The sequence below is a fragment of the Galeopterus variegatus genome, unplaced genomic scaffold, assembly GCF_000696425.1.
Source record: "Galeopterus variegatus unplaced genomic scaffold, G_variegatus-3.0.2 Scaffold11555, whole genome shotgun sequence".
Lineage (NCBI taxonomy): Eukaryota > Metazoa > Chordata > Mammalia > Dermoptera > Cynocephalidae > Galeopterus > Galeopterus variegatus.
This window is the reverse complement of record NW_007737666.1, coordinates 68,249-94,727: the sequence shown is the minus strand read 5'-3', so window position 1 is coordinate 94,727 and position 26,479 is coordinate 68,249. Positions and strand designations below refer to the sequence as shown.

The 26,479-nt window shown below is 47.0% G+C and overlaps 2 protein-coding genes across 2 annotated transcripts; one reads left to right on the top strand and one right to left on the bottom strand.

Moving 5' to 3' along the window:
- The first annotated feature begins 578 nt into the window (after nucleotides 1–578).
- On the top strand, nucleotides 579–7,859 carry PHGDH (phosphoglycerate dehydrogenase). The gene is made up of 5 exons (XM_008594789.1): nucleotides 579–884; nucleotides 4,160–4,292; nucleotides 5,423–5,553; nucleotides 6,413–6,650; nucleotides 7,550–7,859. The coding sequence occupies exons 1-5, from the start codon at nucleotides 579–581 to the stop codon at nucleotides 7,702–7,704; spliced, it is 963 nt and encodes a 320-aa protein (XP_008593011.1). The 3' UTR covers nucleotides 7,705–7,859.
- Nucleotides 7,860–11,011: 3,152 nt separating this feature from the next.
- On the bottom strand, nucleotides 11,012–23,769 carry HMGCS2 (3-hydroxy-3-methylglutaryl-CoA synthase 2 (mitochondrial)). Its single transcript, XM_008594787.1, has 9 exons — nucleotides 23,589–23,769; nucleotides 18,992–19,446; nucleotides 17,458–17,583; nucleotides 16,725–16,889; nucleotides 15,106–15,271; nucleotides 14,224–14,394; nucleotides 13,086–13,192; nucleotides 12,360–12,485; nucleotides 11,012–11,119 (listed from the first exon to the last, which is right to left on the bottom strand). The coding sequence occupies exons 1-9, from the start codon at nucleotides 23,690–23,692 to the stop codon at nucleotides 11,013–11,015; spliced, it is 1,527 nt and encodes a 508-aa protein (XP_008593009.1). The 5' UTR covers nucleotides 23,693–23,769; the 3' UTR covers nucleotide 11,012.
- Between the last annotated feature and the right edge of the window lie 2,710 nt (nucleotides 23,770–26,479).

Sequence of the window (26,479 nt, the reverse complement as noted above, 5' to 3'; positions counted from 1 at the left end):
CCTCTTCAGCATTCTTGTGCCACTTGCTACTATGTGGCCAGAATGCACAGGGTTACGTGCTCAAAATTCAGTGGGACCAACAGAGCCCCAGGGAGAATGGCCAGAAGAGAAGAAGCCTAGGTCATCTTCCCAAGGGCAATGTTCTGCTCAGGGAGTAGGAGGCATGGAAGAGACACAGGAGGGTGGGCTGGAGGTGCCACAGGGGCAGCCTGTCCTGCTGAGAGCCAGGATGCAGATACCTGTGTGGCATGCCTGCAGAGAGCAGGACACTGCTAGGAGCCCAGCAAGGCACAGCAACAGCAAGTGCTGCATGGATGGGGAGAGGGAGTGAGTTTCACGGGAAAAAAACAATAACAATAACAGCTGCCCCTGGTTGAGAGCCTCCTGTGTTGAAGGTGTGTAATCCCCACGATAATGTTGTGGTAGATAGTGTTAACCCATTTCACAGATAAGGAAACTGAGGCTTAGAGATTGAGGTTTGCCTGAGGCACCTAGGTGGTAAGAGGTGGAGGTGAGGTTTGAATCTGGTCCACAGTTTCTGTGATCTGCTCTGTCCACTCTGCTGGAATGGAGCATTCATGAGGAAGCTGATTATTGAGTCTAATGACCACTGTGACAAAACAGAAGTCGAAGGTGGCATCACTCCTGCCTTCCTCCACTCATGCCCTGGGGCAGCCCTAGGGTATGGTCAGTCCACAGCAGCCAGCCTAGAGGTGTTTCTTTCTGGACAGGAGCCACCTCGGGACCGAGCCTTAGTGGACCATGAGAACGTCATCAGCTGCCCCCACCTGGGCGCCAGCACCAGGGAGGCCCAGAGTCGCTGCGGGGAGGAAGTCGCTGTCCAGTTTGTGGACATGGTGAAGGGGAAATCTCTAGCGGGGGTTGTAAGTATCACTACATGGGGCTGGGGACCAGAGCCAGAGGGAGGAAAGCTGGAGGGCATCTGTGGGGATGGTGACGGCTCTGGGGAGTGGATTGGGTCCAGGAGCTGAAGATAAGGGAATGCGCAGGAGTTGGCCCTCTGGGGATGGGGGGGTTGGCAGGAGCTGCCTTATCTCCAGCCCTGATAGCTGAGGCCTTGGCAGCAGCTCAGTCCTGCTACACTGTGGCCTTGCCGCAGAGATTGTGGCCCTTCCCAGGGCCTAGCCTCTAGAGAAAGGCTCTTTTGTTCTCCCCATGGTTTGGGAATGGAGGAGAGCTACTTGACAATACTGGATGTGGGGGGTGGGCCGGGGTGGGGACTGCCTGTGTAGAAAGGCCCTGTAGGGAGCTTGCCCCTCCTAAGCACCCAGAGCACCCTTTCCATCGTGTCCATCTTAGCCCCACTCAGCCTGCTCTCCCCGCCTCCCGATATGAATCCTCCATGCCAGCCGGGCCCCTTGCTTTCCCCAATTCATGGCAGAACACCCCTACTTGTCTTTGCCCACACCGGGCCCTGCCTGGCATGTTTCTCCTGCATGCCTAACCTGGCTTACACTTCAAGTCCTGTCTCGTTCGTTCTGTCTTCGGATATTCCTGAAGTTCCAGTGGGTGCCAGGTACTGTCACAGCCCTTGGGGACAGAGATTAAAAAGGAGGGCATAGCTCTCCTTCAAGGGGCACACCACCTCGTCTACCAAGACTTGCATGGTCCTTCCAGCTCCTTCTCAATTCTTGGACTACTTAACCACATTCTCTCCTGTTATTAAGGTTCCACGAGTTTATATCTTTTTCTTCTTAATCTAAATTCTAAGGTCTCTGAGGATAAAAAACCATGATTTAAGCTTCTCTGCAGCTCATGTGGGTGAGCCTACAATATGTAGTCAATATTGTAAAGGAGTCAGTGAATGGGTTTGGGGAGGAGAGGTTTTCGCTGGCAAGGGCAGAACTTTCGCAGGAGAAAGGCAGGATGTTTGTTCAGCCTCCCACCTCTGGTTTGGTATCCCAGCTCTCCAAGCTGCCCTGCCCTCTCATCCTGAGAAAGCTCAGGGTACCACTGCTGCCCAGCACCCCCTACTAGGGCTGGGAGTCAGGGCTCCTCAGGGCCAGCTGTCACAGGGGCCACATGCGGGAGGGCCTGGAGAGCATGGCAGTGGCCGCAGGATCTGTCCGTGTCCCCTGTCCTCTCTGTGTTGTGTTGGCTGCTCAGGACAGAGCACACTTTCTCACTTGTCTTGTGCCTGCCAGGCTTCCGAGCAGGTTCATTCCTCTCAGGCGGTGCTGGCGGTGACTCGAGCTGAGGTTGGGCCCGTGACCGCTGCCAATCCATCTGGGCTGCTCCATATTTTCAGCCCCTGCTGAAGGCAGGTTTCTGCAATTTATTCACATTGTCATTAGGTGGCATTCCAGGGTTTCTCCTGAAGGGGACTCCTTAACACAGCTTCCATCAAATAGGACCACAAAATGTCCCCATCTTACTTAGGAGGTAAAAACTCTTGATTAAAATAGTTAAACTTGGGCAAATTTTACTCTTCATCCAAAGCGCTGATAGCCTTCAAGGAGGCCTTTGGAAAGAAAGACATTTCTATCATGTAGGGAATCTCTGTCCTTAATTCTTTTCTACTTCAATTCTGTTCTTACATGGGACACGAGATAACATCAGGGTCAGGTTGGTGTCCACTCATCCAAAGCGCTGATAGCCTTCAAGGAGGCCTTTGGAAAGAAAGACATTTCTATCATGTACGGAATCTCTGTCCTTAATTCTTTTCTACTTCAATTCTGTTCTTACATGGGACACGAGATAACATCAGGGTCGGGTTGGTGTCCAGAAGCACCTGACTCGTCCCTGCCGTCCTCCCACCTGTCTTCTAGTGCAGACAGAGAACCTTGTTTTTATTTGGCAGACCTGTGGAGAGCACCTCGCAGGGTTGGGCTCTGCGGGCCCCACGCAGAGGACAGAGAAACAGGCGACTGCCGTCTGGGCCTTCCTCACTGAGCAGGTTCAGCCCAGCAGCTGTCGCTCTGGCACTCCTCCCAGCAGCTGGTCGTTCTCTGGTTCCACCTCCTGGCCCACTGCTCTTCCTTTCTGTGTCCCCTTGGAGAGGAGAAAGGGAGGCGGTGCGGCAAGAGGGCCTCGCTGGGTCACCTCCCACACAGAGGGACTCCTGTGAAGCCCTGCCTCAGCGATCACTTGCAACACCGCGATTCTCTTCCTCTCTAAATATTTTTCCAATGACATCTTTCTGAAAACAAATAGAAAATCTGTTTTCTTTTAATTACTTCTTGAATGTGCCTGTTGGATTTGCATCAAACCCCAGGTTTCTAATTAAATCCTTCTTAGATGGTTCTCTTTAAAAGTTCCCTCACTAAAAGTGGCCAGATACCTAACTTAGAACCAGAGCATGTTGAAGCACAAAACAGAATAGAAACTTTGGCCCAGAACAAGCTGGCTTTGTTATCGGGCCCCTGGGAGGGGGCCCAGCCAGCCAGACCCTAGAGTCAAAGCTTTAGGAGGATACGTGGCTTCTGCCCCCTCAGCTTCCCAGTGTGCCTAGTGGCGGACTTCAGCTAAGATCATCAAAAGTATGTGAATCCAGCTTTATAAATTGTGATCATTGATCATAGTGGTTAGTGACAATGTAAACACTCACTTTAAAAAAAAACAAGATAGAAAATAAAAAATGAAGACAAATTCTGCCACCCTACTCTATATCCAATTATCTGTGACTCCCTGTGTTTTTTATGTCAAAGACCTCCTTGTATTGTGCTATCCAAACCCTTCCCAGCAGAGAAAAAAAAATAAAAAATGAAGACAAATTCTGCCACCCTACTCTATATCCAATTATCTGTGACTCCCTATGTTTTTTATGTCAAAGACCTCCTTGTATTGTGCTATCCAAACCCTTCCCAGCAGAGAAAATCCAAGTCTCCCATGGAGGGTGCCAGGGCCGACACAATTCAAGGAGGTGAGAAAGGCCACTTTTTTCCCCCCTCTAGCAATTTTGAGTGGTTTTAGCCTTTTGTGTCCATTTCTGGCTCTCTGGCTCTCCTCATCTGTAGGAACAAGTCATTGTCTTGTTGGTGGCTGATGGAAGTTGTCACCCAACTGGCATCAAAGCATGGGTGGCCCTATGCCTTCTCTCTATGTGGAGCTGGGTCTCCACAACAATATCTGAGTCGGGCAGGTGTGTGCCTGGCCTGCCTCTTCCTGACCTCAGACCTACTCCACTTTCTCTCTGCAGGTGAACGCCCAGGCCCTTACCAGTGCCTTCTCTCCACACACTAAGCCTTGGATTGGTCTGGCAGAAGCTCTGGGGACACTGATGCGAGCCTGGGCTGGATCTCCCAAGGGGACCATCCAGGTGGTAACACAGGGTGAGCCTGGATCTTGGTTGTGGTGGAGGATGAGCTAGGGACACTGCAGAGGGAGGGGAACAGAGGGGCATGGGCTTTTCTCCCGCTGGGTGTGTCTGCTGCAGGTCACAGAGCTAGTGAGAGACTTAGAGGTGACTTGGATGCTGCTCTGAATATAGCTCACTTACTGCTGAGGGTGGGGGTGATTTTCATAATTCATGCTTATGCGGTATTTTTAAGATGTACATGTTTTGGGTGCAAGAGAGACCTCCACAGGAGATGGAGTTTCATGCAAGAGCCGTAGAATGGGTGGAGGGAGTCCCAAATTAAGTAACAGGATGTTTGATTTTGGCTTTGACATTGTCACTTACCTGCTGCATGACTTTCTCTTCTTCACACAAAGTGAGCATCAGGGGGTGGATGCGCTGGATGAGGCAGTGGGGAAATTGGGTGCTCTGTGACACACCAAGGTGGGTTCATGGGCAAATCTTACAGTCCTCGGGGGTGTGTGCTCAGCCATGGAGTGGGAATGGGGGCAGAGCCCTCTGTCCACTCCTTGGGCTGCTGAGCAGGCTCTGGCCGCCTTTGTAGTAGATGCAACACCAGGCAGCCATGGCTGAGTGACCACCCTGTAGAGGCTTGTCCTCCCCCACTGACTGCCAGGGAGAGATTGCGGGGTAAAGTGGTTAAGCCCCGAGCACTGACAATACCAAGAAGGACAGAGCCCCACTGGCCCGGGTGCCCAGGCCCCGGAGGAAACCAGGCAGGGGACCGGGCAGCTGCTGCTTCAGTTGCTCCTTTCTGCTTTCACTTCCTGCGGCCGGCAAGGGTACTCAGACCCTCGCCAGGTAGGGGTGGGAGTGGGGAATTTTCTAAGCGTCCCTGGGAGAATGACAGGCAGGCCAGGGTGGCCAGTGGAGTAGGGCAGAGTTTTGAAGAGGAGTTTCTCAGGCTGGCTAAAGTGTCCTGGGCTCCCTGGCTGGCTCTGAGCCCTCTGGAGGAGAAGTGGAGCTGCCCAGGAACTGCAGACTGCGGATGGGGTCCCCAGGACAGCAAGGATCTCATAGCCCAGAGCTAGGGCCAGTGACCCCCTGCTCCCTTGTGCAGTGCTCAGCAAACGGGGACCTTATGGTGGTTGCTCTCTGTGCCAGGAACAGCCTTGAGGAATGCTGGAAACTGCCTAGGCCCTGCAGTCATTGTGGGCCTCCTGAAAGAAGCTTCCAAGCAGGCGGATGTGAACTTGGTGAACGCCAAGCTGCTGGTGAAAGAAGCTGGCCTTGATGTGCGCCCCCCATCCCCATACCCTCTGTCAGCACTGCTCTGCCCCCACATTTCCAGAGGCCATTTAACAATCCTACTCATTGGGCAAAGTCCTGGGTGCAAGTTCTGCCATTGACCCTGTCTGCCTGTGAGAGGCAGCTATAATGTCTTCATCTGCAAAGTGGAGATACTGCCTACCTCCAAGCCTGGCTCATGAAGACACTTTGTGCATAAGTGTTCTGAATGGGGAGTGGTAGCCATACCCTCATCTCACAGGCTGCATTGATTGGGGGGCTTGGGGGTGGCCCAGCGTGCGGCCTCCAGCCCTCTATCTAGTGCTCCTTGTACCACAGCACCCAAGTTCTTGATTAGCCTGCCAGCTCTGGAGCAGGTAGCACATCCTCTGCTGACTCTCATGGCTTCCCTTGGGTGGCTGCCCCTCTGGCTCCCTTTCTAGATCATAGTCTGTGTTTCTCAGCTGGGAGCGCTGGCAGAAGAGGCATAAAGCTGCCATGTCCCCACCCTCCCCCTACACCCGCACCCCAGTGAGGCCACAGAAGCAGTGTGTCAGAGGAGGAGGGTCAGCTGAGACCCCCCCCAGCACTGAACCCTCCCTCCCTCTCCCCAAACCCCAGCCTCCCCTCCAAGCCATCACCTGTGCCTGGCAGATCTCCCTTTGCTCCCCGTTAGGGATATCACTGATGGTCCCAGGAAGCTGATGTTCAGGGGCACTAGGCTTAGCCCATTTGCCCTCTCCCCCTGGCCCTGAGTTGCTGAGCCTACTGGCCAGATTGGAGCCTACAAATGGGTGGTGAGGCCAAGAGCGAGGGTGGGCAGGATGCCAGGAGGAGTGACTGCTCTTTCTGGCCTTCTCTGTGCAGGTCACTGCCTCCCACAGCCCTGCCACAACAGAGGAGCAGGGCTGCGGGGAATGCTTTCTGACCGTGGCCCTGGAAGGCGCCCCCTACCAGGCTGTGGGCTCAGTCCAGGGCACCACGCCTGTGCTGCAGGCGCTCAATGGAGCTGTCTTCACGCCAGAAGTGCCTCTCCGCAGGGGCCTGCCCCTGCTCATGTTTCGGGCTCAGCCCTCCAACCCTGCAATGCTGCCTACCATGCTTGGTGAGTAGGGCCCTGGAGGGCTGGCCAGTGCCCTTGTTGCAGGGTGGGATCTGCCCTGGGATTAGGCCCTGTAGACCTCCTGCCTCCTTCAGCCCCTCTCAAATTCTCAGGGCATCTCTGGGTCTGCACCATACCAAGGATCTGTCATTCCTGTTTCCAGAATGTTCAGGGGGTGAATACTGGGTTCAGAGAGGGAAGATGCCTTATCTAAGGTCACAGAGCATTGAGGCAGGGGTGGGACCAGAGCCTCTATCACTACCCACCATGTTAAGTGGACTGGACCACAGAGTTGTTCCCCAGGAGCTCAGGGCCACTGAGAGATGCCTTATCTAAGGTCACAGAGCATTGAGGCAGGGGTGGGACCAGAGCCTCTATCACTAACCCACCATGTTAAGTGGACTGGACCACAGAGTTGTTCCCCAGGAGCTCAGGGCCACTGAGGGCAGGTTTCCTTCTCCCTGCCCACAGGCCCTGGTGGCCAGCCTGGCTGCCACAGAGCCTGCCAGGACATCCCCTCCATTGGTCGTGGGTGTCTTGGCCCTGCCCCAGTTCCCTGGGGCCTAAGCTGCTGGGGTTTTGGAACACATCCTGGTATGGCAGATGGTGTGTCCCCAGACCCCGAAGGGCCTAATTTCACCACCTTTGTTAGTTGCCCAGGGCACTTTCCCCTGCTTTTCTCCCTTGCTGTTGGCCTGAATGAAACTGGCAATCAGCAAAAGTCAAGAGCTACTTATAGCTCTTCATGGCCCTGCTGTTCCCTTAATCTCAGCTCTGATTCCAAGGCCATTGTTCCCGCATTGCAACTTTATCACAGAAGCCCAGGACTTCCGACTCTGCTCCCAGCTGCTCACCCCTCCTCCCCATGCCCTATGCCAACCGGGGGTTTCTTCTGCTTGCAGGCCTCCTGGCAGAGGCAGGTGTGCGGCTGCTGTCCTACCAGACCTCACTGGTGTCAGATGGGGAGACCTGGCACGTTATGGGCATCTCCTCCCTGCTGCCCAACCTGGAAGCATGGAAGCAGCATGTGAACGAGGCCTTCCAGTTCCAGTTCTAACCCTGGGGCTCACTGGTCCCAGCCTCTGGGGCTTTTGTGAAGAAACCTGCCCACTGTGATCAAGAGGGAGAGGAGAGCCACATTCCTGGGGCTGGACACAGACTCGTCTAACCCTGCAGTACAGCATAACCATCTAATAAAGCGCCTACCCCAAACTCCCTGCATCTTTGTGTTGTCATTGTCCTGAAGAGCCACCAGAGGGCATCCACAGCAGCCCTGGGACTTGGTTTTGGTGACCGGAGAGTAGGGGGTGTGGAGGGAGACTGGGATGGGCAAATGGCCTGGGTGTGGGTGCTCTGAAGATGACCCTCTCTCATCTCTGCAACCCTCAGTGTTGCCCCCGCACCGGGCCGGGGACCGGCAACGGGATTGCAACCCTCAGCGTCGCCCCCATGCCTCGCTCAGCCAGTGAGCGGGAACCGGTCTGTATGTGGGATCCGAACCCTCGGGCAGGAGCGCCACCGCGCTTCCCAAGCGGCGCACTATCCAGTGCGCCACCGGGCCGGCCTGAACCGCTGCTTTCTTATAAGAGGATGCTGGAAAAAGCAGTGTCCTAATCCAAGGGGGGAAAATCCTCTAATGGAAAAATTTCCTGCTAGCTACTAGGTATCATTTTGGGGCGCAGGGGGGTCTGGAGGAGGTAAAAATTTAACCTGTTAACTTCTGCCCCTGTGTCATTTGTCCAGGTAACACTGGCAAGGTATGATCCAGGAGGTTTGATGAGCAGCTCCTGCTGGCTCTCCCTGTGCACGGCGTCTTCAGATCGGGGAAGTAGGCTGGAGGGAAGCTAGGTTTCACTATCTTAACTTGCCTTGTATCTGTGCTAGTACTTAGCAAGCAGCAGAAACAGAAGAGAACTGGAAAGGGAGAGAGGGAGAGTGTGGGATGAGTAACCCACAGGTCTGGCAGATTTAGGTGCGTGTCAGCTGGTGCACTTTTTGTGTGCTGGGTTCCAGGAAATACAGGAGTCATTTCCTCCTTCTCTCTGTTTAATTGCCATATATTAGCTTAGGACAAGATATAAAATTTTAAAATCCACAGGAAAACTTAAGAAAGAAAGATAAAACAGCACAAAAGTTTGACAATAATAAAGTTATAACAAATGATAGAAAAGTTTATCTGGATCTCAAAGGAGACAATGGATCTGCCATATTTCCGGAGGCCAGTGATTCAAGAAGAGTCCTCTCCATTACTCCATCTTGCTCTTTCATAAAGGACCCCTGGTCCGTAGTGCCATAAGCTGGTCTCAGCGACCACAGCAGGGAAAGGCAGGAGGGATCCTCTAAGAGCGGCCCCTCCCTTTACAGGGCCAATGCTTGTGGAGGCTACGGTGTCAAATTGATTTAGCCACTAAGAGTGGGATTTTTAAAATACTATTTATGGGCAGAAGCTCTGCTAGTGTACTTTTCCCAGGAACCACTTCATCGATCTGTAGAACTTAAAGAAACAAAAAGAAGAACATTCAATGAGTCTCATTCTGGGGATCTGACCCCCAGTACCTGCTCTTTGCTGAGGCATGGCTGTACAAAGGGGCTCTCCTAACTGCATCCCGAGGTCTGAGGTGCTCCCACTGCCTAGACACGTGAAAGACCTGTGCTCAGTGCTACAGGAGCCAAGGCCGGGGGTGGGCAGAGTCCCTGTTACATGCTTTGCCTGTGACACTAGAGCGGGCTGGGCAAGCTAGGGCAGTACAGAGACCCGTAAAGCTCCACAGCATGCTGCATTTACACAAAACCTTCATTTCAGCTAAAAATGCATTTTTGTTCATTGCTCACGTGATTGAGTAATCAGCATGAGAAAAGTACAAGATTCCCAGCTTTTCCCTTTGTAGGTTCAGTGCTGCCTAAGCACTTGTGAGAGGCTTGTTGATCATGGGAAGTAGGAAGCCTGATTTGGAAATTCTCCCTTGAAAACTCCCAAGTGTCTCTCTCTCTCTCTCTCTCTGCTTTTCATGACTGGACTAGCTTGACACATTCAACAGCCCTCTCTTTGCCACTGGTCTGCCCTTAAGAACTGTATTTCAAACGAACCAACTCCTTGGCAGTACCACAGTCTCGTGAGTCCGCTCCTGAGCCTGCCTTTCTCAGCTGCATCCTGCAGCCCTGGCCTGCCAGCTGTCCACCTCTCCTGGCCTCTAACATCCGGCGATAGCCCTTCAGCAGCTAGCGAGGAAGCCAGGCAACTGAGAATGTTCCAGTGGTCAGGGATGAACTGGGGGCTCCCTCACCTGCACTTTCTCTGCTTCCTCTTGTGCTGTTTTATCTGTATCTCCTTTATCCATTGACTTCTCATCTCTTTTGCCTGCTCCATACCCTGCCCTGGGCACCCCTTTTTACTGTTCTCCCTTCATCTACCAAAGATGGGGGAAAACAGAAAAATATAGAGGAAGTATTTAGGCACAAAGACTGTATTAATCGAGATTCAGGGGATATGAAAGAAATCCCTCCTCACTTTTCCACGTGCTTATCTTACCTATTTGGTAAACTGAAGGCAGATATCTAGGTCCATAAACTATAAGATTCTAATCCTCAATACTTGGTTTTCCTTTTAAATGTACCATAAAGAATTCTCCCATTTCTCCTCTCACCCCAACCCTCTTCCATTAAACTCTCTTCTCCTTACACCTGTCCCCACTAACTTCCCAAACCTCACTGCTTCTCCTCAGGGAAAAACATGCATGACATGAGAATTGCTATGCAGCCTTCTAGCCTGAAGCTCCCACCAGCTGAGGCTTCTGGCTCTAGCAGAACTCGCAATGACCCTGTGTCCTTATGAATCTGTCCCCAACACACTAGTGTGTCTCTTCTGAAGCGACTCATCTTTGTTACTGATCTCATCCTTTTGGGGTAATGAGCTCCACAGGTTCAGGTTCACAGCCTGCTTCCTCTTATGGGTGCTAATTTTGTTTCTATCAAGCTTCTAGGGGAGTTTCCCATCTTGAGCAGATCGAGTAAAAACTTCTGACTCTTTTTTGCACAGCCAAGATTTCAGAACATGCCCCTTCCCCGTTTTTTGCGTTTCTGAGTCAAAGAGCCCCAAGAGTTTTAATTGGTCCTCATGGTAACAAACTCCTTACCTCTGATCAGTTTAGAAGCTATGACCCTCTCTGGCCTGGTTATAGTAACAAGACCACATGTGTTACCCAGAGGATAACATCAGGGTTTTATGCCACCAGCATCCTTACCTCTGATCAGTTTAGAAGCTATGACCCTCTCTGGCCTGGTTATAGTAACAAGACCGCATGTGTTACCCAGAGGATAACATCAGGGTTTTATGCCACCAGCACTGCAAACTCTTACTCACCCTGTTTAGACGGGACGCCGGGCATACTTTCGACGATACAGCTCGTCCACTCGCTCCAGGTACCAAGTACCCGGGAAAAGGCTGTTTGTGTCACCAGGTGGTGAGAAATTCACTGTGGAATGAGAAAAAGAGACAATACTCACAAAGAGTTCTAGGGGCTTGGGGAAGAAAAAGTAGTGACAGGGATACCTACAACTTCATGGCGAAGCTCTCCTGGCTATGCTGGCAGCCAGGTCACCTATCGTATACGAGACTGAACAGTGGGCCAGCAGAGGAGCCAGAGAAGCAGCCATCTCGGATCCAGCACTTAAGGCCTGGCTATTATGAATTTTATTACAGGAGTATAACATTTTCTTATGGCAAACATGCCTTTTCTCCACTGAAATCTTCACCACATTCTTTTGGCAGTGCTACCAAGGTTGAGGCGTACCTCAGAGCTGTTTACTAATAGACAACCCCGTCCTAGTCTTAAGTTCTCTGGCTCTGGTTCATTGAAGCACTTCAGTGGTTGGTCCATTAATGTTCAAATTGGAGGTCCTACTTTTATTTTCATTGTTTTTAATTTGCTCTAACACACCTCCTGTTCCAGATGAGACCAGTGGCTACTAGGTCTAGGTTTTCCATAACATTCCCAATTCCCAATGTTTTTTCTCCTTTTCAGACCACACTGCTAACCATGTGCCCCAAGCTTTGCTTGCAAATATATAGTTACCATGGTTTTAAAATCACCGTCTGGTCTCTTCAGTACTACCTGGGGCTTTTGTTTCCTTTTCATTTGCTGCTTTTTTGGATAATATTTTGTTTCTATGTTTGGTGGAGAAAGGGTGCAAAAGGGAGGAGAAAGTAATATTTGTTGGTAACTTGTATGTGTACAATAATTCATTAAATCTATTTGGAAATCCCTTGTATAATTTTAGAAATGAGACAACCGAGAAAAGTTCAATTGTTTTTCCAAAGACAAACAGCTGGTAAGTGGCACAGCTCAGGTTTAGATTTGGATATTTAGCTCTGAAGTCTGGGCTCTTTCAACAGTTGCACTGACAGCATTTTCAAAGACTGTACTTCTGGCTGTCATGGGACTATATTGTCTGGTGTCGTGTTCCAGACGGTTGGCTACAGTCTATACTGGGAAGCTACATGCTTCCTCCTACCTCTTCCCAACTCTGCCTTCTGCTTTCCCACCCAGTTCTTATCCCTTTCAACCCAAAAGAAACTTCTTCCAATCATACCTCATAGATGTCTTGACCTAGCTCACTATATTCTAGATGTCTCATGAATCCCTAGCTCCCGCTACTGGCATGGAATCTGAGATGAATTACCTTCACCTCCCCTCTTCCTGTCCTTTTTCTTACCCTTGTGGAAGAATTGCTCTCTTTGGTCCATTATTTCTGTGAACTCTTCAGGGGACATACGCTTCCGGGAGGCGAGGCGTTTTGGCAGGTCTGATACACTAGATACCAGCTTCTCAAGTGGGGAGCCTGGGAAACAAAAGTAAGATTGTTAAACCTGCCTCATCGTCCTTATCACTACTGCCCATCGAGAGTCCAGCAAAGAGCCAGGTTCTTTGGGAGCTCACGCCCTGGGGGAAAGTGCCCTGCGTGGCGCTTAGAACACCAAGCAATGGAACGCAAACATAAATGTTAGCAAAACGTGCAGGCAGACGCACTCTTCTAGTCAAGGTATGTCCCACGTACTGCTTAGATGCGTGTCCTTGATCACATCAATCATAAAATAAGCAACAAATACTGGATATCTCAAATCCATCAACTTTTCTTTAATCAGGACAACCAAATCCCCATTACCTCTTGCCTGGGCTATTTGCTGGAACACTCTAACTGGTCTCTCCATATTCTCCACTGTTCTTCTTCAACCTAGTCTCTAAGTAGTACCAGGGAAGTGCTTTAAATACATAAATTAGACAAACTTACTCCACTGCTTAAATCCCTTCAGCATTCTTCTGTGCTCTTACTCACAACACGATTCTGTCAGGATGGCAGCCTCGGTAGTGGCAAGGCAGAAGGTGGTTCTTTTACCAGATGAATATTGTCAGGAGCACCTGATAGAAAGATGAGACTCACCTGGAGAAGCATCCTGGGACACTCGCAATGAAAAAAAACTTGCTGCCAAGCCAGAGCCATAAGAGAAGGCACCAATTCTGGAGCCAGCCAGGTCTTGGGCAGAATGGCTGCAGGGAAAGGAATCAAAACCCAAACCACATCAGTATTATATTCTGCATTTCAAATAAAGCACCAACCCACCAGCCCAACATTGTCCCTGTCCACCTCATGCAACTGAAAATGGGTTCCGGGCACTCCACATAAAGAAGGATTTTTGGTAGACAGCGACAGGCCCAGGAGTAGGAAACTTTGCCAAAAGGAGAGTAGCTAAAATTCAAGATATATAAGGCAAAGCAAGCACAACAGAATTTCAGGGTGCAAAGGCAACTGCTTCCCACTCAGGAGGACAAGATGAGCTCAGTGAATTCTGGAGGTGCCTCCAAGGGGAGGTCAGACCACTGGACTCACCCTCCAGGCCCGCATATTGTTGTCTGGTAACAGTTCAGCAATCCTAACTTTTTGATCATCCCCATCAGTAATAATTTGAACAAATCCACCCATAAGTATTTTTTCCTATGTTATATATGTTAAATAAAATCCTTATAAAACCACAAAATAAAAAATCAATAGAAATAGCAATTAACATTTGAGCACCTGCTAAGCATTGCTGTTTTAATTGTTTAAGACACTTAATGCTCATCAAAAGAAGGCAGATATTGTTATTGCACATATTTTACAGATGGGGAAAATGAGGCACATGGATGTTATAAGTATTTTTCCAAGGTCGAAGCTAATTAAGCGGTAAAGAGATCTGAGCCAAGATTGTAGGCTCTAAAGCTAAACTTTCTTAACCACCATGTTCTACTAAGTACAGAGATTTAAATAGATGAGACACACACACACACACAAATATGCACACAATTTTACTACTTTCTTGCTGTGCCCAAATAGATCCTGCCCATGCCCTGAAATCCATGTCAGGAGACCCGTGTTTAATACAGATAGTAAATCTGCCTTCATCTTCCTTCCTTCCCTCCCTGCCTCCTCCCTCTCTTCCTTTCTTTTAAAATTCTGAGCCAGAGAGAAAAACCAAGCTTGGTTGGCCTCTCAGACCAAGGCGTGGGGGTGTGGAAGAGGGGGGGCCGGACGCAGCACTCACTGACACAGAAGCGAGGCCAGGCACCCATACAGGGAGGAGGTGTATGTGTTTCCATTGTGCGTGGAGAGGTAAAGGGAGGCCTTGGTTTTCTTGTTGAACATGTCCAGAGAGGCCTTTAGAGCTGCTTTATCCACGTCCTTGTTGGTGTAGGTGTCTTCCAGCTTTAGTCCCCTGTGAGGCCGTCAGAGGTGGCCAAGAGAGAGGCCAAGGAAGGTGGGAATAAGGGGGAAAAGTAACAGCTTCTAGAAAGAAAACTTTCGGGCACGTGTTTTTATTACAATATTTGGAAATGCAGAAAAGCATAAAGAAAAACACGCCACTAATAGTCCTACCATTCAGAGATAGAAATTTTTCTTGTGGCATCCATCCCTACTTTCGTATAGTTTATTAGAGAATTAGAAATAAAATCATACCATGCATTCTGTTTAGCATACTTTCTTAACTTAGAATAGATGACACATGGAGGGCCCTGTGCAGAAAATAACCCATCGCCCATGTGAGGACTCGGTGTCATTTCTGCTGTGCTGGAGGAGATGACACATGGAGGGCCCTGTGCAGAAAATAACCCATCGCCCATGTGAGGACTCGGTGTCATTTCTGCTGTGCTGGAGGAGATGACACATGGAGGGCCCTGTGCAGAAAATAACCCATCGCCCATGTGAGGACTCGGTGTCATTTCTGCTGTGCTGGAGGAGATGACACATGGAGGGCCCTGTGCAGAAAATAACCCATCGCCCATGTGAGGACTCGGTGTCATTTCTGCTGTGCTGGAGGACTGCCCTTTATTCCCACAGGAATGCTGGTGTCCAGACTCAAGGTGTGAGGGGGCCTCCTCCTTGTCACACCTCACCAGCCCCTAGGTTCCCTATGAAGAGGACTCACCTGAAAGCCTCTAGCCCCTTATATAAGCTGTTTTGCGTGTCGCTGCTGGCTGACAGGAAGTCATTGAACATCAGGCGAGCCAGAGATTTCTGGACCATCTTGCAAAAGGGCGTGTGAAAGATCATAAACTGTAAATCGTCCAGGGTGAAAGGTCGATCGATGCCGGCTGGAAGAGGAAATTTGAAGGCAAGGGTGTGGCGTGTAGATGAGCCATATAGACCCACTCTCTGAGGTCCAACTGTGCTGAGGGACCCTAGGCCTCCCAGAGAGCTAGTCCCACCTCCAGCAAACACACATAAGGTTTGTTCATTCATTTCACACACATTTACTAAGCAGCCTCTACGTATAAGGAAAGAAGGGCAATCGATGAACATCTTTGTATCTACTCTTGCCATCCTCTATGGCAGATGCTTTCTGCAAATCAGCCTTGCATTGTATTATTTTTCTCCATTTTCCAGAGGAGGATGCAGAATCTCCAGAATATGGGCTGGCCCGGTGGCGCACTGCTACAGTGCGCCACTTGGGAGTGCGGCGGCGCTCCCGCCGAGGGTTCGGATCCCACATACAGACTGGTTCCCGCTCACTGGCTGAGCGAGGTGCGGGCACAACACCGAGGGTTGCGATCCCGTTGCAGGTCACGACAAAAAGGAAAAAAAAAAAAAAGAATCTCCAGAATATTAAGTTATGGTCCAAGGTCACCCAACTTGAAAAAGCCTGGCTTTGGATTTCAGCTCAGATGTCTGTGCCTCCACACTATGGACTGTCTCTCACTCTGAAGAGGAGGACAATGCAACCTGTGCCTTTAGGGACACTCACAATTTAGTGCTGTGATCCAAAGCAGCATCCGTCAAATTCTATGTGAGCATAAGGAGTAAAATTAAAATGCCATATGAATTCAGAGGAGGCGAGAGTAATTAGACAATAGCAATTTTACAGTGGACAGGCAGAGGCAGAGAGGTCCAGTAGACTCCTTACCCATAGGATCGCCTCTGGAAGGTGATGTCCTGCCCAGTGCAGTGGAAAAGAGCAAGAAGTGGCTCCTTATACCACCCTAATATTTATTTGCTTCTTTTTTGATTGTGAAAGCTGTATACATTTTTTAGCAGAGAAATTCAGAAACTAAAGGTGGAAATAAAATCAACTTGTAACACCACTATCCAGAAAAAAAAATCACTGATAACACTTTAGCATACGAGAAATGTAGGTAAGATTTTTCAACATCAACCAGACTTTAAAAGGTAGCGAACTATATAAGCCGAGAGTTAATCATGCCTGGCTTAAACAGAAACAAATCCCAACCTCCGTAGTAGTTACCCTACCTCACAACAGTATCTCCCCATGTGGCTGACACCAGCTGGTTGTATACTGGTGGCTCTGGCCCTGGATTGTTTACTTTATTTCATTTAGCTCAAGTTACGGGAAATTTTATACTTGAATTTGAATGGCATGCAAATGGATTTTAGCATAGATCCAGGGAAGAGTGTAAGAGGGAGACATGAACCAATTTTCCTGATATCTTTTTCAGGGAAGGAGATTAGAGACCTTGTCTTAAGCTTTTAGTTACAAAGTCTTGGCCCAAATAAATAGAGCTCCCACTTTTTTCCCTCCGAATCCCATACCTTGCTTCCACTGCTTCTGGATTTTTTGGCGGTATAATGTGTAACATCGGTCCAAGGCCCGTAAGTAGCACTGGATAGAAAGCTTCCCGTCCACCAATGGGTACTCTGAAGCCACATTTGGTTTATAGAAGTCATATGCGTTCTCCATGTGGGTACTCCTAAGCCCTGGAAAGGCACACAGAGGGTTTCAGGGACTACGCAAGCAGCCCACCTCAAGCAGAAGGGATGGGAGAACCATGGAGAAAGAGCTTCCTGGTTTGTATCTGTGTCCAAGCCCAAGCCCAACTCCACATCTCTCACATAGTCAAAAGGAGTTGTATAGAGTTTTGGTATTACATAGGTGAGAATTATATTTCCCTTTATGCACTTATGTGGGCTTAGCAAAACCTGAAATAGAAGACAAAACCCTCAAAGGAAAGACTTTCACTTTTTACCCAGGTATCTTTCTTCATCTTGAATTGCCACTTTAGTTTCCTAGGGCTCCGCATCAATACCTGTGCCGCTCATTCCATGCATTATTATTCCAGTGCGCGATGATGCAGGAGAGGAGACCTGACTTTCCTCTTCCCTTCTTCCCTACCCTCTGCTCCCCAGACCAGCCTTTAGGAGGCAAGCGATACCATCGCAACCCCCTACCTCAGCCCTGAGTAAGCAGTGGGTATGCCAATTTGGATTAGGAGCTATGTATTTGGCTATGCCACGCACAGCCTCTTGGTAACGGTTGACTACAAACCTCGTTCCAGGACCAGAGGGGCCTTGGGCCCAACCAGCATTGCCACAGCTCCAGCCCCACCTGTGGGACGTGCATTACCATTGGGATAGACTGCAATGTCACCACAGACCACCATTGCATAGCGACCTGTAAAGAGAGACAAGAAAGATGTACCATCACTACCATTGGTTGAATGTATTGGTGGTGGTAATGGAGATAGGGATTGCTAAAAAGGAAGTAATACAAGTACCAAGCAGGAGAAACACTGTTAGAAGACATTTGATGACAGAATGTCATCACATTGATGACATTTGATGACATGCGTGGAATGAGTGGAACATGTCGTATCAATGGAACCCTTAACTGTGAGGTCATACAGGGCAGTTGAAAAACCACTATTGGGATTGCGCCGTCTTGCTGCATGAACAGAGAACACTGTTAAATGCCTCTCGGCCTCTTTTTAAAAGCAAAAGACATTGTACTAAATAATCTCTAAGGTCCCCGTCAACATTAAGACTTTGTAATTATTTTTATAATTGTTTGTTATGATTTCTAAGGTTTTTAATCCTAGCTTCAAACTTCGTAAGTATAGAGTGCCTTGACTGCCAAGGTACTGCTGTTCCACATCTCTGTGGATTCTTTTATTCAGTCCTCTTGCCAGCCACACAGGCAGCCAGGCAAATAAACCTGAAGCTCAAAGAGGTTAGGGACATGTCAACAATTATTGACAGAGCTAGGGTTTCTAAATCTCATCTTGTACTTCTTCCCTCGAACCTTTTCTTGCCATCACAACTTCAGTCCTCTTGCCAGCCACACAGGCAGCCAGGCAAATAAACCTGAAGCTCAAAGAGGTTAAGGGACATGTCAACAATTATTGACAGAGCTAGGGTTTCTAAATCTCATCTTGTACTTCTTCCCTCGAGCCTTTTCTTGCCATCACAACGGGGGTTATTCCTACAATACAGCACTGAGGAAAGACATGAGTAATGTACAAAGTAATGTTAATACATTAAATAAAAAGAAACCTCCTAGGAGCCAAGCAAGGGATAAAGACTAGAAAAACTCTGTAATAGTCTATCCTGTGTTTCTCTCTGCCTGTTTCTACCAGGCTGTTTTCCCTATAACATCTAAACTTGTATAAATCTTTCAACATTGCCAGTGTGTCTCTCAGAGACTTAGGAGATGTTTAAGAGAAACATACAGTAAAATAGGAAATGTATTGGATTTGGTTTGGTGTCTTGTCTCTGCCACTCATTACGTGTAAGATATCAGATCTTCCATTTTCTCATCTATAAATTAGGTACAATGCCCATTTCCTAGTCATTGCAAGGACTAAATGAATGACTATGTGAACATGCTACATAAATAACTGTGTAAAGCTATACAAGTCTAAATGTTTACTATCACTGTGTTTGTTGGATAATAGCAACAGCTATGTAAATAAGTTGGCCTTCTCTCCCTGGAGGAAGCCACCTGGGGAACGGAGAAACAAAACTAATAGAATTCACCTCCAACTCCGGCTCCTTTCTTACATAAGGCCCCTGGCAGCACGTACCATCCCAGGAGCTGGACTCCATCCAGTTGGCAGCATTGAAGAGGGAGGCAGTGCCACCATAGCAGGCATTGGTGGTATCTATGCCCTCGATGTCAGTGTTGCCTGAATCCTGAAAGAGTTCCATGAGCACTGTTTTGACAGCCTTGGACTTGTCAATGATGGTCTCAGTGCCCACTTCCAGCCGGCCCACGGAGTCCCATGGGAGCTGTGTGCGCTCCATTAGCTTTTGCACCACTGTCAGGCACAGGGAGTTGATGTCCTCCTGGACCGAGCAGAAGCCCATATGGGTTTGGCCCAAGCCCTCTGTGTACTTCCCTGCTTCCACATTGTTATACTTCTCCAGGTCAGTTTGGTCCACATATTGAGCTGGGAAGTAGACCTCCATGGCAAGGATGCCCACATCTTTTGGCCAAGTATCTGTTTTGGCCAGGGGAACAGCACAGACTGTAGAAAACCTGTGATGGAGATAACAATTATGATCCCACTAATGGTTTGTAGTTAGTTTCCTCAAAAGACAGTAATGCAACAAACATTTAATTCATTTTTTATATATTTTGAAGCTATGTTATCAGATGACTACAAATTTACTGTTGTTATATCTTTCTGTTGAATTGACCCTTTTATTCTTATTAAACATCTCTTTTTATCTTTGTATCACTCTTGCCATAAAGTCTACTTTTCCCGATTACTGTTTGTGCGGTATATCTTCTTCTGTCCTTTTATACTTTTAACCTCTCAAAGTCTTTATATTTAACATGTGTCTATTGTAAATAGTATATAGTTGAGCCTTTTAAAAACTTTTAGCAAGTCTTACAATAGCAATGTTTTAGTTGGAGTATTTAGTCCTTTATATTTATTGTAATTACTGATGTAGTTGGAATTAAGTCTATCATCTCGCTGTTTGTTTCTGTTTGTCTCATATGTTCTTTGTTCCTTTATTCCTCGGTTCCTATATTGTTTTTGATTAAGCAAATATTTACTATTCCATTTTATCCCCTCTTTTTCTTTTAGAGGTTACTCTAGAGATTACAATGTGCATACTTGTCTTATTGTAGTCTAACTTGAATTAATACTTCTATTACTTTCTGAACAGTGCAAAACCTTACTTTACGTTAACTGCATTTACTCCCCTGCATCTCTTTGAGCTATTATTGTCATGTACTTTACTTCTATATATGAGGGTATGTCAAAAAATTTATGGAAAGATTCATATTATCTTTTAATTCCATGTTTCCATGAACTTTTTGAAGTACCCTCATATGTTATTAACCCTTATAGGGCATAATTTTTAAGATTTCACTCAGTTTGAAAGTGTACCCATTAGCCTCCTTCTTTCTTTTTCCTTCTTTTTTTTTTTTTTTTCTTTACTTTTTAAGGAAGTTTTCTGCTTGATTCCGTCCTATCTGCTTTTTCTGATTGGGCCTCCCAGTATTAAATGAGCCCACCCAACACAGAGCTGACCCAGAAATCCAACAGTACACAAGGCACGTTTTGTGCCAACAAAGAGGGCACAGCCTAATGGAGAAGGCAGACGTTTTTACAGCTGAATACATAGTAGAAGAAGCAAACCTGTGGAACACAGAGGGCAGAGAGAGCAATTCTACATGGGGGCAAAGAGAAAGTAAGTGGGGGAGGGGTCAGTAGACGAGGAAAAAGATCATCTGCTTCTTTTCTGGACCCATCCAGTTCTCTTGAACCCTGACCCTTATACCTCTGGTGAAAATCTGGAGTTTCTCCTTCTATCTACAAGTACAGAGCTCATCAAGTCCACCTCCCACATGCTCTCATATGAAAGTACCTAAAATCTGGTCACTTTCATGACATTCTTCATTTTATAGATGGTGAAATCAAGGCACGTGCTTGTGAAGTGATGTACTCAGAGCAACTTCATCATTTTTCATGTGTTAGAAATATTGTTTCTTCACTGCCTTGAGTGTCAGGCTTATAAATTTAGTTCCATGCCACAGGAGCTATGACTCAGATTGAATGTATCTATCAATCATCTTCAGGATTCTGGGCTTCTGGTAGCCCCATTTCTCCCATCAGGAAGGTCATCTTTAAAGACTGTGTGAGGCAAAAGTGGATCGTGTGATTACAGAAAAGTGAGGCAAAGTGATTGTTATCAGTATCTTAGAAGAGAGTTTTGGAGTTTGTTTATCTGCCCTATTTATTTGGTGCCCTCCAAATAACTGGAGTTTGTACTGTCAAATATTTATAGAGAAGCTTCCCCAGTATCTAGGAGCTAATAGTTAGCTAGCACATGGTCTTGCCAGCTTGGCTGGCTTTCCCCACAGCCTAATTTTCTCTCTGCCTTCTTTAGGCTGACTCCCTCCCTCTCTTCCCAGTTTGAAATCTAAGGTTGCAAGGAGAGGTTCCAAGAGCCAGTCGCTTGGTAAATGTCTGGGTAGTGGGCTATTTTGGGAAACAGATTCCAGAGCCTTGAAGAAAGTTAGCTTGTAGAGACTTTCAGAAGCATCAGACCACTGTAGTTAAGAACATTCTTCTAATCCTGTGTTTTCTCTATTTCTTTTCTGGACCTGTCCACTTCTCTTGAACCCTGACTCTTAGTACTCCTAGTGAAATCTGGAGTTTCTCCTTCTACCTACAAGTACAGAGCTCACCAAGACTGCCTCCCACATGCTCCCATATGAAAGTACCTAAAATCTGGTCACTTTCATGACATTGCTCATTTTATAGATGGTGATATCTATAAAACGACTTTATTTAATTTAAAATCAGTTTTGTTCTGGTGTTGCCTTGCTCAAGAACATGCGCCAAGCTTTATTTCTTTACTTCATCTTGCTTCCTTCCCTGTGTTTCACATTGACTATTACATTCCAGGCTCTGTGCTGGGGAGGGACTGTGGGGTGAAGGGGTTGGACAAAGAAAAGAGAGCAAGGTTCTTGAGAACTGCCTTGACCAGTGGGAGGAATGAGATAAGCACTTCCATAACCCCACTGCAAGGCAGAATGTGATAAGGGCCACAGGAGGGATATGGGCAAACTCCCACAGGAGTTCAAAGGAAGCACAGATTTCCACGGGTGGGGGATCAGGAAAGGCTTCATGGAAGAGGCTGCATTTGAGACCAGACTTGTTGGACGAGGGAGCTTCTGATAAAGAATTGGAGGGGGATGAAGGGGCAGTGGCCGCGGTGGGGGTTATTGAACAGGCTAGGGAACCTGGGGAAGAAGGTGTGTAGGGGAGCAGGAAGACAATGTGTGAGAAAAATAGAAAGTGGACGGCATGATTCTTACTTAATTTTAGAGGCAGCAAAGCAGATGCCCAGCTGGGAGTAGCTCCTAGGTTGGGCTGAGAGCTGACACAGTTTGGATTAGAGGGGATAGGTATACAGAGAAAAGGTGACCCATAAAGAGCATTCTTAACATCATTTCAGCCACGCATAGTGGAATCAGCTGTGAGTACACCCAAAGGGAAATGTGAATGATGATTCCAAGAGTTTGAGCCAAAGAAGTCAGAATGCTGGTGAGGACTGAAGTTTGTCTCTTGGCTGCTTGCCAGCTGTTGCTTATTGAAACAAACAAACCCACGTCAATCCCTTCCTTACAAATACAGAAATGGACTAAACTCCAAGCTGGAACATTTGACCTGTACGCATCAGTTTGGCAGGGTATGGGGAGACTGTAGACGATGGTAGAGTTATGAAGAAATTTAAGCTAGTAAGTATCACCCCTACCCCCACATTTATACACCCAGTCTCCCTGGGAACCAGGCAAGGGAAGACACTAGATCAAAACTATCTCTCTAAGGGCCGGCCCATGGCTCACTTGGGAGAGTGTGGTGCTGATAACACCAAGGCCACGGGGGAGAGCGTGGTGCTGACTGCACCAAGTCAAGGGTTAAGATCCCCTTGCTGGTCATCTTTTTTTAAAAAAAAACAAAACAAACCTGTCTCTCTAAGTCTTCAGTATTCATAGAATGCAGAGTGAAACTGGAAGGAAAGAAAGGGCTAGTCTTTAGCTGTAGTGGATGGTTTAGGGACTGGACACTGACACACAGGAGGCTGGGAGCCCAAGGCACTAACAATAGCTGTGTTACCATCACCACGGGGAGACTGCGAGCACGTGGACCACATGAGGGGGTGTTTACAGAGAAAAGGAGCGTGTGTTCTTCTTGCACATGCACACACACATTCTTATCTTTACATTTCATTTCCCTCTTTCATAAAATGGGAGCACAGGGGAAACACAGCTTCTTTTCATCGTTTTATATCAGATCTTTGGCACAGAATCCTGAGGGTGTCGGCAGGGGCTGGGGGTAAAGGTGAGGAGAGAGCTGCAGGCCCTGGTACTGATATTTCTACTGCTTTGTGCAGCTGGAGGAGTAAAAGATGCCGTTGTTCACAAACACAACATGTGTCAGACCTTTGGGATCTCCAATTCTAAATCCAAAAGGGAATGTCTGTTTAGAGATAAGGTAACTGAAACCCTGAGAAGTTAATTAGCCTGCCTAAGGCCGCACATAAGCCTTGCCAATTTTTGAGCGGGATTCCAGTGAGATTTTCCCTGCAGCAGGCCCTCTGGTTCTATGATGCTTCTCAAAGCATGACCTGCACAGATCCTGGAACAATGCAACTCACCTTTGGTGGGCTGCTGGGAGCAGGCAAGCAGGCGTGAAGGAAGCTTCCTGCATCACTCTTCCCACTTGCAGCACTCGTTTCACTGGACTCAACAGCCGCTGCATCTTCCCAGGAGCAAACAGAAAGCCAGCAGTTCACAGCCCTTGGGAGAAATGCCCAATGTTGCCAGGTTGGGCTTTATAGAGCCCTGAGATTATGTCTTACTGAGTGTATCACCAAATCCTTCTATAGTAAAATAATTTTAAAATGTCTATTCTCAGTGTTTTACATCCTTACTTCTCATCTGTCCTTAATTGACCATTTAGGCTTTTGTCTTCAGCACTCCATTGAAATCTTCTTATCGAGGCCACCAGTGATTTCCTCTTCAGGAAGTAAGACTGGGCAAAGACTTTAAGAATATTACCCCAAAAGCACGGGCAACACAAGGAAAAATAAACAAATGGGATTATATCAAGCTGCAAAGCTTCTGCACAGCAAAAGAAATAATTAACAGAGTGAAAAGACAACCTACAGAGTGGGGAAAAATATTTACAAACTATGCATCTGACAAAGGATTAATATCCAGAATATACAAGAAACTCAAACAACTTAGTAAAAAAATAAATAACCCAGTTAAAAAATGGGCAAAGGAGCTGAATAGGTATTTCTCAAAGGAAGATATACAAATGGCCAACAGACACATGAAAAAAATGCTCAACATCACTCAGCATCAGGGAAATGCAAATCAAAACAACATATCATCTCACCCTAGTTAGACTGTTATTAAAAAGATGGAGAACAACAAATGCTGATGGAGATGTGTAGAAAGGGGAATGCTGTTACACTTTTGGTGGGACTGTAAATTGGTGCAGCCAAATGGAAAACAGTATGGAGTTTCCTCAAACAACTTCAGATAGAACTGCCATATGATCCATTAATTCCACTTCTAGAAATATACGCAAAGGAATGGAAAGCATCATGTTGAAGGGATACCTGCACCCCCATTTTTATTGCAGCTCTATTTACAACAGCTAAGAGTTGGAACCAACCTAAATCTCCACTGTCAGATGACTGGATAATGAAAATGTATACACAATGGAATACTACCCTGCCCACGAAAAAGAATGAAATATTGCCATTTGCAGCAAGATGGATGAACTTGGAGAAAATCATGTTAAGTGCAATAAGCCAGGCACAGAAAGAGAAATACTGTACATCCTCACTCATAAGTGGGAGCTAAAAAATAAACATATAAATAAAAGAAAGAAAGAAAGAGACAACAGTCACAATAATATGTTGAACTTTCAAACGGAGAGCTGAAGTTACTAAAGGTGGGAGAGGGGAAGCAGGAGAAAGGGAAGAATTGGTAAAGAGCCACAGAAAGTGATGACATTGTATATTGTTGAATATATAATATTCTGATTTAAGCATCACATGTTTCACACTTATTGATATTCAACTCTGTAACCCACAGATATGTGCAATCAACTACATTACAATAAAAATAAAAATTAAAGGAAAAAAAGTCCCCAGTGATTTCCTTATTGCTAAATCCAAAGGTTGGTCCTGAACGTCCAGTTTACTAGACCTCTCAGGAGCAAATGGCAAGGTTTCTCTCCTTCCCTCTCAAAGCACTTTTTTCACTTAGCCTATAAGACCTGACAGTCATGCAGTTTTCCTCCAAATCACTGGCCCATCCTCAAAGCTGCTTCTCTTGCTGATCCAGGTAGTCCCTATACTCCCTACTTTACTAAGAAAATGGGTGGAATAAAACAGGAACATTAGGCTCTTACACAAATGTTCACACATAATGGATTATGAACACATAATGGATCTGTCTGATAAAATTGAAGACCAGAAACATCTAATCTAATACAAACTTTATTTAGCATATATAACAGATTAAAAACCATGATAAGCACTGGGAGTACTGATAGATGGATCAGCTTTATTCCTTTTTCTCTTTTAAACTGGCATATGCTAAGCAATTGCAGTGTGCCAGGCACTGTGCCAAGCATTTTGTGTGCATTACCTCATTTAATGCTCACAACTGTTTGAAGTTGGTACTGTTGTTATGCCTATCTATTTTACAGACAAGAAAAACTGAAGTTTAGGAAGATTATATAACTAACTATGGTTTTAGACCTAATAAGTGGTGGATATGAGCTTAAATTCCAAGTGGCTGGCTCTACACATAATCGGAGTCAATTGTGAACCATTTCTAACCTAAAAAAGTGGCAATTTCATGTGGTTCAACATAACATTAAGTTGTTCCTCTGGAATAAGGGAAACTTGTAGATTGAGGAAATACTAGAAATGAATTATGTAAAGTATAAATTGGGGAATATAATAGTAAACCACCACCACGTGGTAGTTTTCACAGTGAAGGAAATTTAGTTGACTTGGTCAAGTAATTGTACTCAAGTACAGTCAACTAGTTGGTGAAAGAAAGTGAGCCTAGATGCCGGATACCATTCAAGCTTTATTAAAGAAAGAAATTTGCTGGGCTACACTCAAAATGGAGCACAGCTCAGGGCTGCCCTGAAAATGGGGGACAGCACCAGGTATGGGGGTGGTAGAGCTTATATAGTGTGCCAAGGGCTGGCTGATACCATCAAGGAGGGTCATTACGCTAATGTGGATCGGGGTGGAGAACTGTGTCCTTGCGGAAGCAGAAGGAGGTTCTGTTTATGTCTGGAGGTTTCTCGTAAAGGGAATGGGGAAGGGGCTTTGTGCTGGAGTGGAAGACGAGGCCGTTGGCTATTTTGCGCTCATTGTGTGCATGGATCGGGGTGGAGAACTGTGTCCTTGCGGAAGCAGAAGGAGGTTCTGTTTATGTCTGGAGGCTTCTTGTAAAGGGAATGGGGAAGGGGCTTTGTGCTGGAGTGGAAGACGAGGCCGTTGGCTATTTT

Excerpts from the sequence above, each read along its gene's own strand:
- PHGDH (XM_008594789.1), top strand. The coding sequence starts at position 579 with ATGAGGAAGCTGATTATTGAGTCTAATGACCACTGTGACAAAACAGAA. Across the intron at positions 885-4,159 it reads GGAAATCTCTAGCGGGGGTT|GTGAACGCCCAGGCCCTTAC; the intron begins GTAAGTATCACT and ends TTCTCTCTGCAG. Across the intron at positions 4,293-5,422 it reads CATCCAGGTGGTAACACAGG|GAACAGCCTTGAGGAATGCT; the intron begins GTGAGCCTGGAT and ends TCTCTGTGCCAG.
- HMGCS2 (XM_008594787.1), bottom strand. The coding sequence starts at position 23,692 with ATGCAGCGGCTGTTGAGTCCAGTGAAACGAGTGCTGCAAGTGGGAAGA. Across the intron at positions 17,584-18,991 it reads GGAGTCCAGCTCCTGGGATG|GTCGCTATGCAATGGTGGTC; the intron begins GTACGTGCTGCC and ends CTCTCTTTACAG. Across the intron at positions 16,890-17,457 it reads CCCTCTGGTCCTGGAACGAG|GGCTTAGGAGTACCCACATG; the intron begins GTTTGTAGTCAA and ends GTGCCTTTCCAG.